The following is a 16324-nucleotide window of genomic DNA, read 5'->3' on the forward strand; positions in this document are numbered from 1 at the left end:
TAGATCTAAATCATGACCTTCTCTCTGGATAAAGACAAAATCGAAAATTAGTTTAATTCATTGCAGTCTGATATAACAAACATTATTTTGTGTTTACTTTGTACCACCTGCCATGTTAGGCATTAAGGTTATAAGTACAAAACATGCACATTACTTTTGAATAGTGAGAAAAGAGGTAGATATATAAAGAATTAGTGCAAGTAGATATACACTATGTATATAGTAACAGATTTCCTCTTCTTGGGCTCTAAAATCACTGCGGATGGTGACTGCAGCCATGAAATCAGAAGACAATTGCTTCTTGGCAGGAAACCTGGACAGACCTAGACTGTATATACTCTGCTGACAAAGGTCCATATAGTCAAGGCTCTGGTCTTCCCATTGGTCCATGTACCGTTGGGAGAGCTGGACTGTAAAGAAGGCAGAGCACCATGAATTTATGCCTTCAAACTGTGGTGCTGGGGAAGACTCCTGGAATACCTTGGACAGAAAGGATATCAAACCAGTCAGTCTTAAGGGAAATCAACCCTGAATACTCTTTGGAAGAACTGATGCTAAAGCTGAAGCTCCAGTATTTTGGTCATCTGATGTGAACAGCTGACTCATTGGAAAAGTCCCTGTTACTGGAAAAGATTAAGGGCAGAAGGAAAAGAGAGCATCAGAGGATGAAATGGCTGGATGGCATCATCGATGTGATGGACATGAACTTGGGCAAACTTCAGGAGATGGTGAGGGACAGGGAGGTCTGGCGTGCTGCAGTCCATGGGGTTGCAGAGTCAAACAGGACTGGGTGACTGAACAGCACAACAACAGATAGACACTGTTGAGACCTAAAGAGGAAGCAGCCAGCTCTGACTGGTTAAGGAATTGAGGATGAGTATTTTTCAGGGGAGATTTCAAAAAGGAGAGGACATTTGAGGTCTGGGTCTTGAAAGATAAATAGGGTGTCTTGAAAGATAAATAGGGTATCTTCAAGATAATGGCAGGCGATTTCAGGAAAAGAGAATATTACATGCACAAAAACATATACAGAGAATAGTCATGCAGCATGAAATGCTTGAACTGAAAAAGGATATGGGGAGAGCAATGAGACAGGAATTTGAAAATGTAGACAAAAACTCTTTATATACCATACTTAGAAATTTGGACTTGACCTTGTTAGATGTTGATGGAAATATTAAAGGATATAAAACAGGGCAGTGTAATGAGAAGATTGGGTGTATTTTTCTTTTTTAAAAAGCTTAGTAATGTCGAGATATAATTGACATTCAGTAGACTGCTTGTATTTGAACTGTACAGTTTGGTAACTTTGGTAAGTTATGTGTACATTTATGAAGCTATAGTGCAATCAAAGTAATGAACAGATCACCCCCCCCCCCCCCCCCCCCCCGCAAAGTTTCCTTTTCTACTTGTAAATTCTCCTTTTCTCCTCCCTCTGTTTCTGTCCTCAGGCAACCATGACCTCCTTCACTGTAGATTAGTTGTCAAAAAGAAGTTGTCAAGACTCAGGACTGAGTCTTGAAAACTAAATAGGACTTTTCAAGAAGTTGATTAATTTTCTAGAATTTTTAATAAATGGGATTATAATTTAGTATATACATGTGTTTCTGGATTCTTTAACTCAGCATAAATGTTTTGAAATTCATTCATGTTGTGTGTATTAGTATTTTCTTTTATTGCTGAATAGTATTTTATTGCATGGAAAAGAAGTGAAAGTGTTAGTTTCTCAGTCATGTCCGACTCTTTGTGACCCATGGACTTCTCTATCCATGGAATTCTCCGGGCAAGAGTTGTAGAGTGGGTAGCTGTTTTCTTCGCTCGGGGATCTTCCTGACCCAGGGATTGAACCATGGTCCCCTGCATTAAAGGCAGGTTCTTCACTGTTTTGCTTATCCACTTACCTATTGATGGCAGTTTAGATTGGCTCCACTGTTTGGTTGTTAAAAATGAAGCTGCGAATATTCATTTATATATCTTTATGCAGACATACGCTTTCATTTCTCCTTAGTAACATTTTTAAAAATTGGGTTCTTATTTCTTGACAGTTGTATATGTAGTTAAGACTCATTTTTTTTAAAGTTGAAAGTGAAGTTGCTCAGTCGTGTCCAACTCTTTGCAACCCCATGGACTGTGGCCTACCAGGCTCCTCTGTTCATGGGATTTTCCAGGCACAAATACTGGAGTGGCTAGCCATTTCCTTCTCGGGTATCTTTCCAACCCAGGGATTGAACCCAGGTCCCCTGTATTGCAGGCAGACTTTACTGTCTGAGCAACCAGGGAAGCCTAAGTTTTAGGTGTTCAGCATAGCAGTTCAGCTGTGTGTATGTTTATGTGTGTATATATATATTTTCCCTTACAGATTGTTATACAATATTGAGTATAGTTCCCTGTGCTATACAGTAGGTCATTGTTGGTTGTCTGTTTTATACATAGTTGTGTGTATATGTTAATCCCAGCCTCACAATTTATCCCTCCCCCATCCCCTTTTTCCCTTTGGTAACCATAAGTTTGTTTTCTGTGTCTGTGAGTCTCTTTCTGTTTTGAGAATAAGTTCATTTGTGTCTTCTTTTTCTTTTAGATTCTGCAGATAAGCTATATTGCATGATATTTGTCTTTATCTGCACTTCACTTAGTATGGTAACCTCTAGGTCCATACACATATAAATATACACACACTCATATGTATGTGTGTGTGCATGTGCTTAGTTGGGTCCAATTCTTTGCAGCCCCATGGACTGTAGCCTACCAGGCTCCCCTGTCCATGGAATTTTCCAGGCAAGAATACTGGAGTGGGTTGCCATTTCCTTCTCCAGGGGATCTTCCTGACCAGAGATGGAACCTGAGTCTCTTGCATTGCAGGCAGAGTCTTTACCACTTAGCCACCAGAGAAACCCTGTTTGATTAGGACCCATTTGTTTTTCACAGATGCTCTTTATCAGATTAAGGAAATTCTTTTATTATAATTTTCTAGGTGTTTTTATAAGGATGGATATTAGGCTTTGTCAAATGCTTTTTTGTTGTTATTCTGTTGTGAATTACATTGATAGATTTCCAGATGTTAACCTTGCATTCTTTTAATAAACCCCCCCTGGTCATCATGTATTGTTCTATTTATGTATTGTTGGATTAGGTTTACTAAACTTTTGTTAAGAAGTTTTGTGTTTGTGTTCACAAAGGATATTGATTTATACATATTTTTTTCTCATAATGTCTTTGTAGCTTTGGTATCAAGGTAATCTTGGCCTCATAGAATGAGTTGGAAAATATTCTTTCCTCTTTAATTTTCTAGAAGAGTTTGTATAAAATTAGTGTTATATCTTCCTTAAATATTTGGTAGAACTTAGTGAAGTCTTTTGTGCCTGTAGTTTTTAAATTTGTGAGTATTTTTCGCTACAAATTCAACTTCTTAGTAGATATGGAACTATTTTAGTTACCTATTTCTTTTAAAGTGAGCTTTAGTAGTTTGTGTCCTTTAAGATTTGTATATTTCACACAGATTGTTGAATCTTGGGGGATTAAGTTGTTCATGTTATTGCTGTATCCTTTTTTTAATGTTCAGTTGATTTGTGTGTGTGTGTGTTTTAATTGAAAAAAATTGTTTAAAGTTTTGTGTTAATTTCTGATGTATAGCAAAATGACCCAGTTATGTATATAATATATATAATATGTATATTCTTTTTCATTATAGGTCATTATAAAGTATTGAATATAGTTTGCTGTACTTTACACTATGACTTTCTTGTTTATTACATATATAGTAGCTTATTATCTTTTTAAAACCTGTTGAATCTATAGTGATGTCACCTATTCATTTTTGATGATTTGTGTCTTGTGTGTGTGATATAGGTTTATCAGTTTATTGGTTTCCCTGGAGAATCAGCTTTGGTATCATTGATTTTCCTGTTTTGCATTTCATGGATGTCCACTCTTTATTATTTCTTTTCCTTCTGCTTACCTGGGCTTCATTTGATCGTCTTTATCTAGTTTTTAAGGTGGAAGGTGAGATCAGTGATTAGAGACCCTTCTTAGTTTCTGATACAAGGATTTAATCTTATAACTTTCTCTTTAAGATACTGCTTTAGCTTCGTACAATAAATTTTTATTTGTTGTGTTTAAAATTCAGTATGGCAAAACCAATACAGAATTGTAAAGTAAAATAAAAAATAAATAAATTAAAAAAAAAATTTCCCTTTTGATTTCTGTTGGCTGAAGAGTAGCTTAGAAGTGTGTTATATCATTTCCAGATATTAGAGGATTTTTTAGATATCTTTCTGTTAATGATTTCAGTTTAATTCTGTTGTGGTTAGAGAACATATTTTGTGTGATGTGAATCCATTTTAAATTTATTGAGACTTGTTTTTTAGCCTAGAATATGATCCATCTTGGTAAATGTTTTCTGAATCTGAAAGAAAATGTATATCCTAATGTTGAATGTTCTATGAATGTCATTTAGGTCCAATTGGTTAACAGTTATTTTTGTCTTGTATATCCTTACAACTTTTTCAGTCTACTTCTTCTTTCAATTATGCATGAATATATGGATGTAGAGAGGAGGGATGTGGAAAATGGCTTGCTAATGGCATTTGTAAAGCATCATTGAACAAAGAAGGGAGGTGAGAGTTGTGGTAGAGAAGGGTAAAGGTTGGGGTGGTATTAAGACCAGCAAGGGAATCAAGTAATACCAAACTAATAATTATAAGCTGTAGAGATTTAGAGAATTTAAAGTGGGTTATACACTTTATAACACCCAGCTGTATATATCAGATAACAAGCATTATTCTCAGAGGGAGCATGAATAGAGACAACAAATAGGCAACAATCAATTGATTAATAATGTAGGCAGCAGTTAGAAGAAGTTGAGAGGTTATTTTCCAACATTTTAAAAGGGATTTAATTTTCTCAGCATAACTGCTAATAATTCTTTTACTAAGTAGTTAATCAGCAGCAACATCAACATCAAAATGAACATTTATTGTTGTGAACTTATGTGCCAGACACTAAGCTCAAAATATCTTGAATGTATTTTCATACTTTATTTTCATCTCAAGGGTAGGATATAAGTATCAATAATACTACCTTACAGATGAAGAAATTGAGATTTGGTGGGTTTAAATAACATCTCAAGGGTTCACTCAATGGGAAGTGATGAAGGTGGGATTGAGCCTGACCTATTTTATAGTGTCTGTTATTGATTTCCCTGTCCCCACCCTCCAATAAAATGAAGAATCCTTTCTGATTCTGAGTTTTACTAGAATAGCTTTTATTCAGTAGGTGACTCTCAGACTTCTTTTACTATGACATTAAGAAAGGCATTCTACATGGCAGTTGAGTGTACTTTATTATATGTACTTATGTGTATGTTTTGTTTGTGTGTACTTGGCTTTAATGTGTACCTTAGACTTTCTTTTCTATTGGTTCTCTCTCCTTTTCTTTCTTTCCTGTCACAGTTAACATGGATTGCAATCCAGGTCAGAAAATAGTAATCTTATTTAAGCTGGGAGAATTGTAGACAAATACGGAGCACTGTAACTATATGTATATGAGAAAGGCATTTTGGGTGGGTGGAAGGTATTTAAGTTACCATTTGACACCAGAACACTATGTCTTATACAAAGTAGATTGCTTTAAAAAAAAGAAAAGTTGCCTTGTTTTTTAAAGGTAAACCTGAGGAGTGATATATTTGGTTTTTCTTTTTAAAGCTCTCTGATCCTTCTGATTTACCAAGGAATGCCTTTAGAATTTTTACCATTCTTGTGGAATTTTTATGTATTGAACATATTGATTATGCCTTGGAAACAGGACTTGCTGGTAAGTATATTTATTTGTATTATACTTCATCTTAAATTCCTTTGATCCTGTTTGGTTAAACTGTATGCATACTGTTGTTTTATATATATTCATCTCAGTCAATGCAGTGAAATGCTTTTTGAACTTCCTGTAGTGCAAGGATTTGTCAGATGCTAAAAGCTATATAAAGACACAGTTCTAATGTTGCTTACATTGAGCAGGGCTGTGGCAGACTGTAATACAATGTTGCTGCTGCTGCTGCTAAGTCCCTTCAGTCTCATATGACTCTGTGCAACCCCATAGACGGCAGCCCACCAGGCTCCGCCGTCCCTGGGATTCTCCAGGCAAGAACACTGGAGTGGGTTGCCATTTCCTTTTCCAATGTATGAAAAGTGAAAAGAGAAAGTGAAGTCGCTCAGTCGTGTCTGATTCTTCTCGACCCCATGGACTGCAGCCTACCAGGCTCTTCTGCCCTTGGGATTTTCCAGGCAAGAGTACTGGAGTGGGTGGCCATTGCCTTTGCTGTAAGTAATTAAATGCCAAGGGGGCAGAAATGGAAATGACAGCAATTCTGCTTGAGACAGTTGAGTAATGTAAAGTTTGGAAAAGAAAATAAGCCTTATCAATAAGCCTGGAAAGGAATAGATTCATATGAAATTTTTTCTTTTGTTTTTGGCCTTTTGGGTTTACTGATATTAATAAGATAATAATGACCTCTTCCCTAAATTCTAGTCCCATTAGTTCAGTTACCTCCTTGACTTCTCTCATCTGTTCTGTGTACATCTCAAATTTAATGTATCCAAAATGAAACTCTTTGTCTTCCATCTAAACTTCTTCCTTTCCCGTTATTTCTCATGTTTTTAGAAGGCATTGCTATTTACTATTTGCTGAAGCCCCAAACCCAGGAGTTGCCATAATTATTCTTTTCATCAGACCTGAAAACCAGTCTGTCAGTGAATCCTGTCTATATACTGTCAAACATAACTCAAATTCTCCTACTTTTCTCCATCTCCATTGATGCCAGCCTAATTTAAACATCATGATCTCCATCTGCTCCTAACTGGTCTCTCTGTACGTTCTTAGCTTTCCAAATAACTGACTCCATGTAACAGTCATGGTATAAATTTAAGGGTCTTAATTTTTTTTTTGTTTAAGACATTTTAGTGGTTTCCTATTACACTTAGGGGGAAAACAGCAACAAACTCTTTACAAAAGCATAGTTTTGATCTGGCCGCCTCTTATATATTCATCCTCTTCTCATCTGCATTTCCCTTCACTACCCCAGCCACTCTGGCCTTTATTCTTTTTCCTTACTCAGGTTCTTTGCAGTTGGTGTCCCCCCCTCCTGACTCCCACTTCTTTTTCTTCAGCTCTTCTCATGTCTGGCTTTTCAGCCTTTTGATCTCAACTAAGGTGCCACATTTTTAGAGAGTCTTTTGCAGATGGACCTAGCTAAAGTGACCCACTTCTCCCAGTCTAGTTACTCATTATTTCATTATTGAATTAACTTTTTTCGTAGCACTTGTCACAATAAAATTTTCATCCATTGGTATTTGCCTCACTCATTGAACATATACTTAAGTGCTTATTCTTATGAACTTACATTCTTATGGAAAAGATTGACAAATGACTAGTAAGTACAGTGAATAAAAATAAAATTGAGTAAGAAATAGAAATAGTAATGGGAGTTAGAATGGGCAATTCAGGGGGAAGAGGGCTTTTTTAGAAAGGATGGTCAGAGAAGGCCTCTGAGGAGACATGAATCAGCTGAATGAAGTGAAGGAATAAATTGAATATTTGGAGAAAGAGTATTTTAAGCACAAAGAACAGCATGTAAGTTCATGTGGATAGGAATCTTATTTGTCTTAATTGCATTATAGTCTAGCACCTAGAAAGCTAGTGGAGGTGATGGAATTCCAGCTGAGCTAGTTCAGATCCTAAGAGATGATGCTGTTAAAGTGCTATACTCAATATGCCAGCAAATCTGGAAAATTCAGCAATTTTTGAAAGTTCAGGCCATAGGACTGGAAAAGGTCAGTTTTCATCCCAATCCCAAAGAAAGGCAATGCCAAAGAATGTAAACTACTACACAGTCACACTCATCTCACATGCTAGCAAAGTAATGCTCAAAATTCTCCAAGGGAGGCATTAACAGTATGTGAACTGAGAACTTCCAGATGTACAAGCTGGATTTAGAAAAGGCAGAGGAACCAGAAATCAAATTGCCAACATCTGTTGGATCATAGAAAAAGCAAGAGAATTCCAGAAAAACATCTACTTCTCCTTCATTCACTACATTAAAGCCTTTTTACTGTATGGATCACAACAAACTGGAAAATTCTGAAAGAGATGGGAATACCAGACCACCTTACCTGCCTCCTGAGGAATCTGTATGCAGGTCAAGCAGCAACAGTTAGAACTGGACATGGAACAACGGACTGGTTCAAAATTGGGAAAGGAGTGTGTCAAGGCTGTATGTTGTCACCTTGCTTATTTATCTTACATACAGAGTACATTATGTAAAATGACGGGCTGGATGAAACAGAAGCTGAAATCAAGATTGCAAAGAGGAATATCAATAACCTCAGATATACAGATGACACCACCCTTATGGCAGAAAACGAAGAGAAACTAAAGAGCCTCATGATGAAAATGAAAGAGTGAAAAAGCTAGCTTAAAACTTAACATTCAAAAAACTAAGATCATGGCATCCGGTCCCATCACTTCATGGCACATAGATGGGGAAACAGTGGAAACAGTGACAGACTTTATTTTCTTGGGCTCCAGAATCACTGCAGATGGTGACTGCAGCCATGAAATTAAAGGACACTTGTTCCTTGGAAGAAAAGCTATGACCAACCTAGACAGCATATTAAAAAGCAGAGATGTTGCTTTACCGACAAAGATCCATCTAGTCAAAACTATGGTTTTTTCAGTAGTCATGTATGAACATGAGAGTTGGACTGTAAAGAAAGCTGAGCACTAAAGAATTGATGCTTTTGAACTGTGGTGTTGGAGAAGACTCTTGAGAGTCCCTTGGACTGCAAGGAGATCCAACCAGTCAGTCCTAAAGGAAATCAATTCTGAGTATTCATTGGAAGGACCATGCTGTAGCCGAAGTTTCAATACTTGGCCACCAGATGCAAAGAACTGACTCATCGAAAATGTCCTTGATGGTGGGAAAGATTGAAGCCAGGAGGAGAAGGGGATGACAGAGGATGAGATGGTTGGATGGCAATACCGACTTGATGGACATGAGTTTGAGCAAGCTCCAGGAGTTGGTGATGGATAGGGAATCCTGGCGTGCTGCAGTCCATGGGGTCACAAAGAGTTGGACATGACTGGGCGACTGCATTGAATTGAACTGAAGCTACTAGAAAGCACATAGCACATGCTCAAAAATATTTGTGTGTAACATCTTTCTTTAAAGTTTCTAAGGTTGAAGCAAAATTACCTATAATTCAATAATCTTGTGGTTTATATTCCCCCTGCCCCGCTTTTTTATTATTTTAACCTAGTTGCTCTCAGGATGTGCATAAACATTTGTAGCCTGCTTGCCTCCCCTTCCCCCTTACAGCAGAAACTGACATCAAGTATTTAACATTTGTAATTTGCAAATAACCTAATGTGGTCATTTATATTGAGACAATATATACCTCAAAGATATGAAGATTAATGAAGATAACAAAAAAGTAACAAATTTGATTCCATATGGTATGAAGGATTTGTTCTTAGGTATGGAAACCTAGCATCTTCATTTTAATGGCAATATTCATAATTTGGAAGGGCTTAGGAAATTTTCTAGTAGGATGAGAATATGCCTTCTATTCCTATGCATTTTCTATGCGGCTGTAGTGAACTCTGTAGAACTTACTGTGTTTTCTTTCTTTTGAATTATTTTCTCTGGATAAAATTTTGGAACTAAAATTACCAGATCAAAGTGTGTTGCAAATTTTTAAAATTTCTGTGCATATAAATAAACTGTTTTCCTAAGGATTTTTTTCCCCACTAATCTATACTGCTACTGGCATATGCTTATACCCATTTTTCTACACTCACTGAATTTTCTATAAGAACTGTAATAATTTAGTAATATAAAGACATACATAACTATTGCCTTTCATGTCTTTCATTGGGTGTGTTGACTACTTTTTTCTCTTGTAAGTTTGTATTGGAGGCTTTAGTTTTCTTGCCAGTTGTGATTTTGTCATTTGTGGGAAAATAAAAACTTGTTTTAAAACTTCGGGGAAAAAAATCATCCTTCTGTAAAGAACTCTAGGTATTAAACTTTTAATTCTCATTTTCTCTGAATATTTCTCCTGGCCCTTTATACCTTTTAATTTTAGCTAGGAACATAAATGTCTATGGTTAGTAGGCACCTTGGAATTTAACTATTAGTCTTTTGCAAAAGAGGAAACTGAAATCTGAAGAGGTCAGCTGTTTGCTTTGCGGTCAGAATGTGAAGCGGCTTGAATACAATGCTGAAAATCAGGAATTTATTTTGTTGACAGTGAGGAGTCTTTGAATATTTTTGAGGAAATGGTAGATAGAAAACATAGTGAAATATGGCAAGTACCTTACTCTGGCAACAAGGTATAGCATAAAAGATAAGGAAATTTGAACTAATAAGAAAATTATTTTAACTGTTAGCAGAGGTAATGAGGCCTGGTTATAAGAAAAATGGTATTAATAGAAGTGTGTTCATGGTTCATGTGAATCTTTAGGCACAAGAAGGTGGGGAAGGAGAAGGTATAGTCCAAGATGATTCAGTTACAAGTTTAGTTTTTGATTTATCTCAGCAAACAATGAAGACAAGTATATGGTGAAAATTTGGCATTAAAACTTTGTTATTAATTGCTTAATTTTACTCTTTTTGTCCACAAAAATTATTGCTGACTTATTGAAACAGCAGTTCTTTTTTATGCACGTTATATAACCACATTCTTTTTTTTCTGTTGCCTAGATGAATTTCTTTAATATTATTCTAACATATACATGCCTTCCAACTTTAGGAATTCCTTCTTCAGATTCTAAGAATGCAAATCTCTATTTTTTGGATGTTGTGCACCAGGCCAATACTATTTTTCATCTTTTTGACAAGCAGTTTAATGATCACCTTATGCCACTAATAAGGTTAGTCAAATTGTCTGATTTTCATTGGTATTTCAAAGAATATTATAATATTCTACTTTATGTTAAATTTAAAGGTAAATAATAGCTGTTCACTGAAACATCAAACAGGGCAGGAAGGTGTGAAATAAGCAACCTAGTTGCTCTCAGGGTGTATGTAAGCATTTGTAACCTGCTTCTTCCTTCCCCTTCCTCTTTCACAGCAGAAATTTGACATCAAGTATTTAACATTTACCATTTGCAAATAATGAAATGTAATTTGTATGGAAATAATATCTAGCTCAAAGATGTGAAGTTTAAAGAAAATTTTTAAAAAGTAACAAACTCTTCTTCCTTGCCTTCTATATTCTCTTCCTTCTGTGGTATTAATTTTGTTTTATTTGAAAATACTGTGTCATAAACCTAAATCTGTATGAAAGGTGACTTCTAGCTTGTTCCCACTTGTTATAATGAAAAGATGTACAGTAACAATTTCATGCCATCAGTAGGACAAGTTTTGATGAGATATTAAATAAGATTTTTGTGAACTTTTGAAGCATATGAGAATTATGTAAAATAGTGTATATGTGAGCATGTTTTATAAAATTGTATGTGTAGTACTGTCATTAAAGAGGAAAAATATTCATATAAAAGAAAATTCTAGACATTTTTTATAAACATTGATAATACCAAGAAATTATTAATCTAGGAATGATCTCAAATATATAGATTACTTGTGATCTCTGAATCACATTTTGAAAGGAAATTTACTTTTTAACAAGCTCTAATGCCAACATCCACTAGATCATCGAAAAAGTAAGAGAGTTCCAGAAAAACATCTATTTCTCCTTTATTGACTATGCCAAAGCCTTTGACTGTGTGGATCATAATAAACTGTGGAAAATTCTGAAAGAGATAGGAATACCAGACCACCTGACCTGCCTCTTGAGAAACCTACATGCAGGTCAGGAAGCAACAGTTAGAACTGGACATGGAACAACAGACTGGTTCCAAATAGGAAAAGGAGTTCGTTAAGGCTGTATATTGTCACCCTGCTTATTTAACTTCTATGCAGAGTACATCATGAGAAACACTGGGCTGGAAGAAGCACAAGCTGGAATCAAGATTGCCGGGAGAAATATCAATAACCTTAGATATGCAGATGACACCACCCTTATGGCAGAAAGCGAAGAGGAGCTAAAGAGCCTCTTGATGAAAGTGAAAGAGGAGAGTGAAAAAGTTGGCTTAAAGCTCAACATTCAGAAAACGAAGATCATGGCATCCGGTCCCATCACTTCATGGGAAATAGTTGGGGAAACAGTGCAAACAGTGTCAGACATTATTTTTGGGGGCTCCAAAATCACTGCAGATGGTGATTGCAGCCATGAAATTAAAAGACGCTTACTCCTTGGAAGGAAAGTTATGACCAACCTAGATAGCATATTGAAAAGCAGAGACTTTACTTTGCCAACAGAGGTCCGTCTAATCAAGGCTATGGTTTTTCCAGTGGTCATGTATGGATGTGAGAGTTGGACTGTGAAGAAAGCTGAGTGCCGAAGAATTGATGCTTTTGAACTGTGGTGTTGAAGACTCTTGAGAGTCCCTTGAACTGCAAGGAGATCCAACCAGTCCATTCTGAAGGAGATCAGTCCTGAGTGTTCATTGGAAGGACTGATGCTAAAGCTGAAACTGTAATACTTTGGCCACCTCATGCAAAGAGTTGACTCATTGGAAAAGACTCTGATGCTGGGAGGGATTGGGGGCAGGGGGAGAAGGGGACGACAGAGGATGAGATGGCTGGATGGCATCACCGACTTGATGGATGGACATGAGTTTGAGTGAACTCTGGGAGTTGGTGATGGAAGGGAGACCTGACGTGCTGCGATTCATGGGGTCACAAAGAGTCGGACACGACTGAGCGACTGAACCGAACTGAACTGAATGGCGCATAGCGAAGAATTCACATATAACTATTAAGAGTGCATATTCTTTAGTATTTTGAGTGTTATTTGACATCTAGGTAAAATTCAGAAGGTGAATATGACTACCAAGATGTTGGGTTTTGTTTTTTAATATAAGAAAGCTAAATACAACTGGATTGTTAGTCTACAAATTTTAATTAATATAATTTACTATAGTTTCAAGAAGCTGTTTTTTTTCTTACTGTTACCCCAGAAATTTAATTAAAAAGGAAACCAAAGAATTCCAAAATCATGTTTATATTCTAAAGGGATAGCTCCTCAGAGATGAAAATAATAAATCTAAATCCTCCTGTTTTAAATGATAAATTTTTCCTATCATGACTATTGTAATGAATTGAGCGTAGTGAATGCTAAATAATCACTGTTTATATCCTTCTTGGATTTGGAAGCAAATTAGAATTATGTGTGTGTGTGTGTGTCTAGTATGTAACAATAAGCAGGAATTGTGAAAACTTTTAGAATTCTAAGGTTACTAATATGATTTTTATTCCCCCTTTAAACATTGAATAGCTCCTCTCCTAAATTATCTGAATGCCTTCAGAAAAAAAAAGAAATAATTGAACAGATGGAGATGAAATTGGATACCGGCATTGATAGGCAAGTTTTTAGTTTTACTATTTCTCTTGCATTTTTTTATTTGTAAAAACACCATTATAAGAACATGAAAATTATTTTCAAACAAGAAAAAAGTCTATTTGAATTCCACTATCCTGCTATAATGTTTGATTTTATTTGTACATATTTATTTCATCCTAATAATTTTATTGGATTCCAGATTTATTATTTATGGAAGTCAGCAGGTTTAGATTAACTTTAGACCAATTCTATTTGAAATTTTTTTTTTTTTTTTTGGTAAATGCTGCTGTAGACACTCTGTCTCTCTCTGTCCCTCTCCTCCTCTCTCCCTGCCTCCCTCCCTTCCGTTTCCCTCTTCCTCTTCCTCTCTCCAGACTCCTTAAAAATGGTATGTAACCTGGAAGATTTCAGGCTTATATCTGAAATGCATTAAATTAATATACCAATTTTTTAAAGTAACTTCCATTGAGTGAAAACCCTACATTCGAAAAATTTTTTTGATGTTTATTTTAGTTAATTACCTGTTCATAATATGGAGCGGTGGATTCTGGCTTTTGAGATGATAGTGGACATATGTTACTGATGATAATCATCTGTTTATCAAGCATTTATCAGGCATTTGCTATATGCTTGGCACAATACAAGGATCTTTACCTGTATAATTTCATTTGCCTGCAATGCAGGAAACCCAGGTTTGGTCCCTGGGTTAGGAAGATCCCCTGGAGAAGGAAATGGCAAACCACTCCAATATTGTTGCCTGAGAAATCCCATGGACAGAGGAGCCTGGAGAGCTGCAGTCCATGGTTTGCAAAGAGTTAGACACAACTGGGTGATTATTAGTTTCACTGGCACAGTACAAGGATCTTTACCTGTATAATTTCATTTAAGTGAGAAATACCATTTCCATTTTACAGATGAGGAAGTGAAGGCTTAAAGAAATGAAGTAGTTTGCTAGAGATCATACAGTTAATGCTGGTAGAACTGGAACTCAAATTCTAAAGCCCATGCTACCAGGTTTGGGCATATTTTTACTTCTTGTAATTCTTTTTTTCTCTTCCATTCAAGAAGACATATACGAATATAAGTTACTTATAGGAACTCTAGCTCTAAATATCTTTGTCTTTTGCCAATCTATCTATCCTTTCCAGCTTTGTTTGTTTCTTGCCAATCTGTCCTTTCCCAGCTTTGTTTTATTCACTGTTAACGCTTAGATTGCTTGTTCCATATCTTTAATTACTCCCTCGTAATTACCCTAAAATTTATTTCCTTTGGTCATAACTATCTTACAGATCCTAAACTCTGGATTAATGCAGATTCTGTTATTCTGATAACTGGATGGCTCATTGCTGTTGGAGAATGTCGCAAAACTCAGACATTGTTCGTGCCATTACAAACTCATACTTCATTTCTCAACTGGGCCTTCAGTACCACTTATTCATCCTCCTGCTTATCCTTAGACTGTGAAACTCGGGTTCTTCTCACCTGTTCTTCCAAACTTTGGCCATTCCTTATAAGTTCTTCTTTCTTACTCCCTTTCTAAGCATTCTCCAAATATACTTGTGAAGGAAATGAATTAGTGACAGTCTTCTAAGATCTTTAAGATTTCCTTAAATAAAGTAATGGACAAATGAATCTTTGTCCTATGCTTTGAGCAGGAAGCTAATAAAATTAAGATCTCTTTGCTATAAGATCTAGAATTTACTTGTTTTAAAATCTGAAGTATACCAACAGTAAAATAGTTTTATGTTGACATGAAATTAAATAATTTAAATTTAATTTAGTATAAATAATATAAATTAAATGGATCAAATACATGGTATTCTCAATTCTGTAGGACATTAAATTGTATGATTGGACAAATGAAGCATATCTTGGCTGCAGAACAAAAGAAAACAGATTTTAAGCCAGAAGATGAAAACAATGTTTTGATTCAGTATACTAATGTGAGTAAAATGATTTAATATGCTAGTAAGAATATCTGCTTTATTCGTACTCTTATTAACATTTCATTGATGTATCTTATTATGCTCCAAGTGTTTTTTTTTTATTCTTAGAGATTAATGAGAAATTATATGTATTTTTTCCTTAGCTAAGCTGATACATATTTCTGTGTAATAAGTGTAGAAAAAATTTTACAGGCCTGTGTTAAAGTCTGTGCTTACGTAAGAAAACAAGTGGAGAAGATTAAAAATTCCATGGATGGGAAGAATGTGGATACAGTTTTGATGGAACTTGGAGTACGTTTTCATCGACTTATTTATGAGCATCTTCAACAATATTCCTATAGCTGTATGGGTGGCATGTTAGCAATTTGTGACGTAGCTGAGTATAGGAGGTGTGCCAAAGACTTCAAGGTATGTATTCACAAATATCAAACTTGTAAATAAGATCAAGAACATAAGTCAGATCATAAAAATGTATACTGACATAACCATTAGCGGAAAGTTTATAACTTTTGTTGATACTGTAATGAGACAGATCTGACATTTCCTAAAAGAAAAAGTATTATTCCAGTCAGTATTAACGCATTTTTGCTTTGAGCTTTTAGAAAATGCCGTATTTTAGTTCCATAGTCCAGATGACCTTATTAATGCCCATAACTAACGCTGTATATCATATATCAAGAAAATATGTTCTTTCTTCATGTATATCTCTCTGAAATTAGTTTCCATCCAATGTTTAAATTATTTAAAATAGCTGTAAATTAATGATAACTAGTTCTACTGCACAAAAGTATAAATGATTATTACTGTTTGAGTAAACTGGCACAATATGAATCTTTTCAAAAAGATTATGTTGAGTTTATATAATGTCTGAAATATTTGAGTTTTTTAACACTTTGGTAGCTTTTAAAAATTCTAATATTCTAA

The 16324-nt window shown here is 35.5% G+C and overlaps 1 protein-coding gene across 1 annotated transcript in view; it reads left to right on the top strand.

Moving 5' to 3' along the window:
• Nucleotides 1–16324, top strand: part of EXOC5 (exocyst complex component 5) — a 57685-nt gene that overhangs the window by 33218 nt on the left and 8143 nt on the right. Inside the window, exons 13-17 of the mRNA XM_040226375.1 lie at nt 5700–5808; nt 10800–10920; nt 13389–13475; nt 15289–15397; nt 15593–15808. Coding sequence (XP_040082309.1) covers nt 5700–5808; nt 10800–10920; nt 13389–13475; nt 15289–15397; nt 15593–15808 — 642 coding nt within the window. The remainder of the gene's footprint in view (nt 1–5699; nt 5809–10799; nt 10921–13388; nt 13476–15288; nt 15398–15592; nt 15809–16324) is intronic.

The sequence above is a fragment of the Oryx dammah genome, unplaced genomic scaffold (assembly GCF_014754425.2).
Source record: "Oryx dammah isolate SB20612 unplaced genomic scaffold, SCBI_Odam_1.1 HiC_scaffold_26, whole genome shotgun sequence".
Lineage (NCBI taxonomy): Eukaryota > Metazoa > Chordata > Mammalia > Artiodactyla > Bovidae > Oryx > Oryx dammah.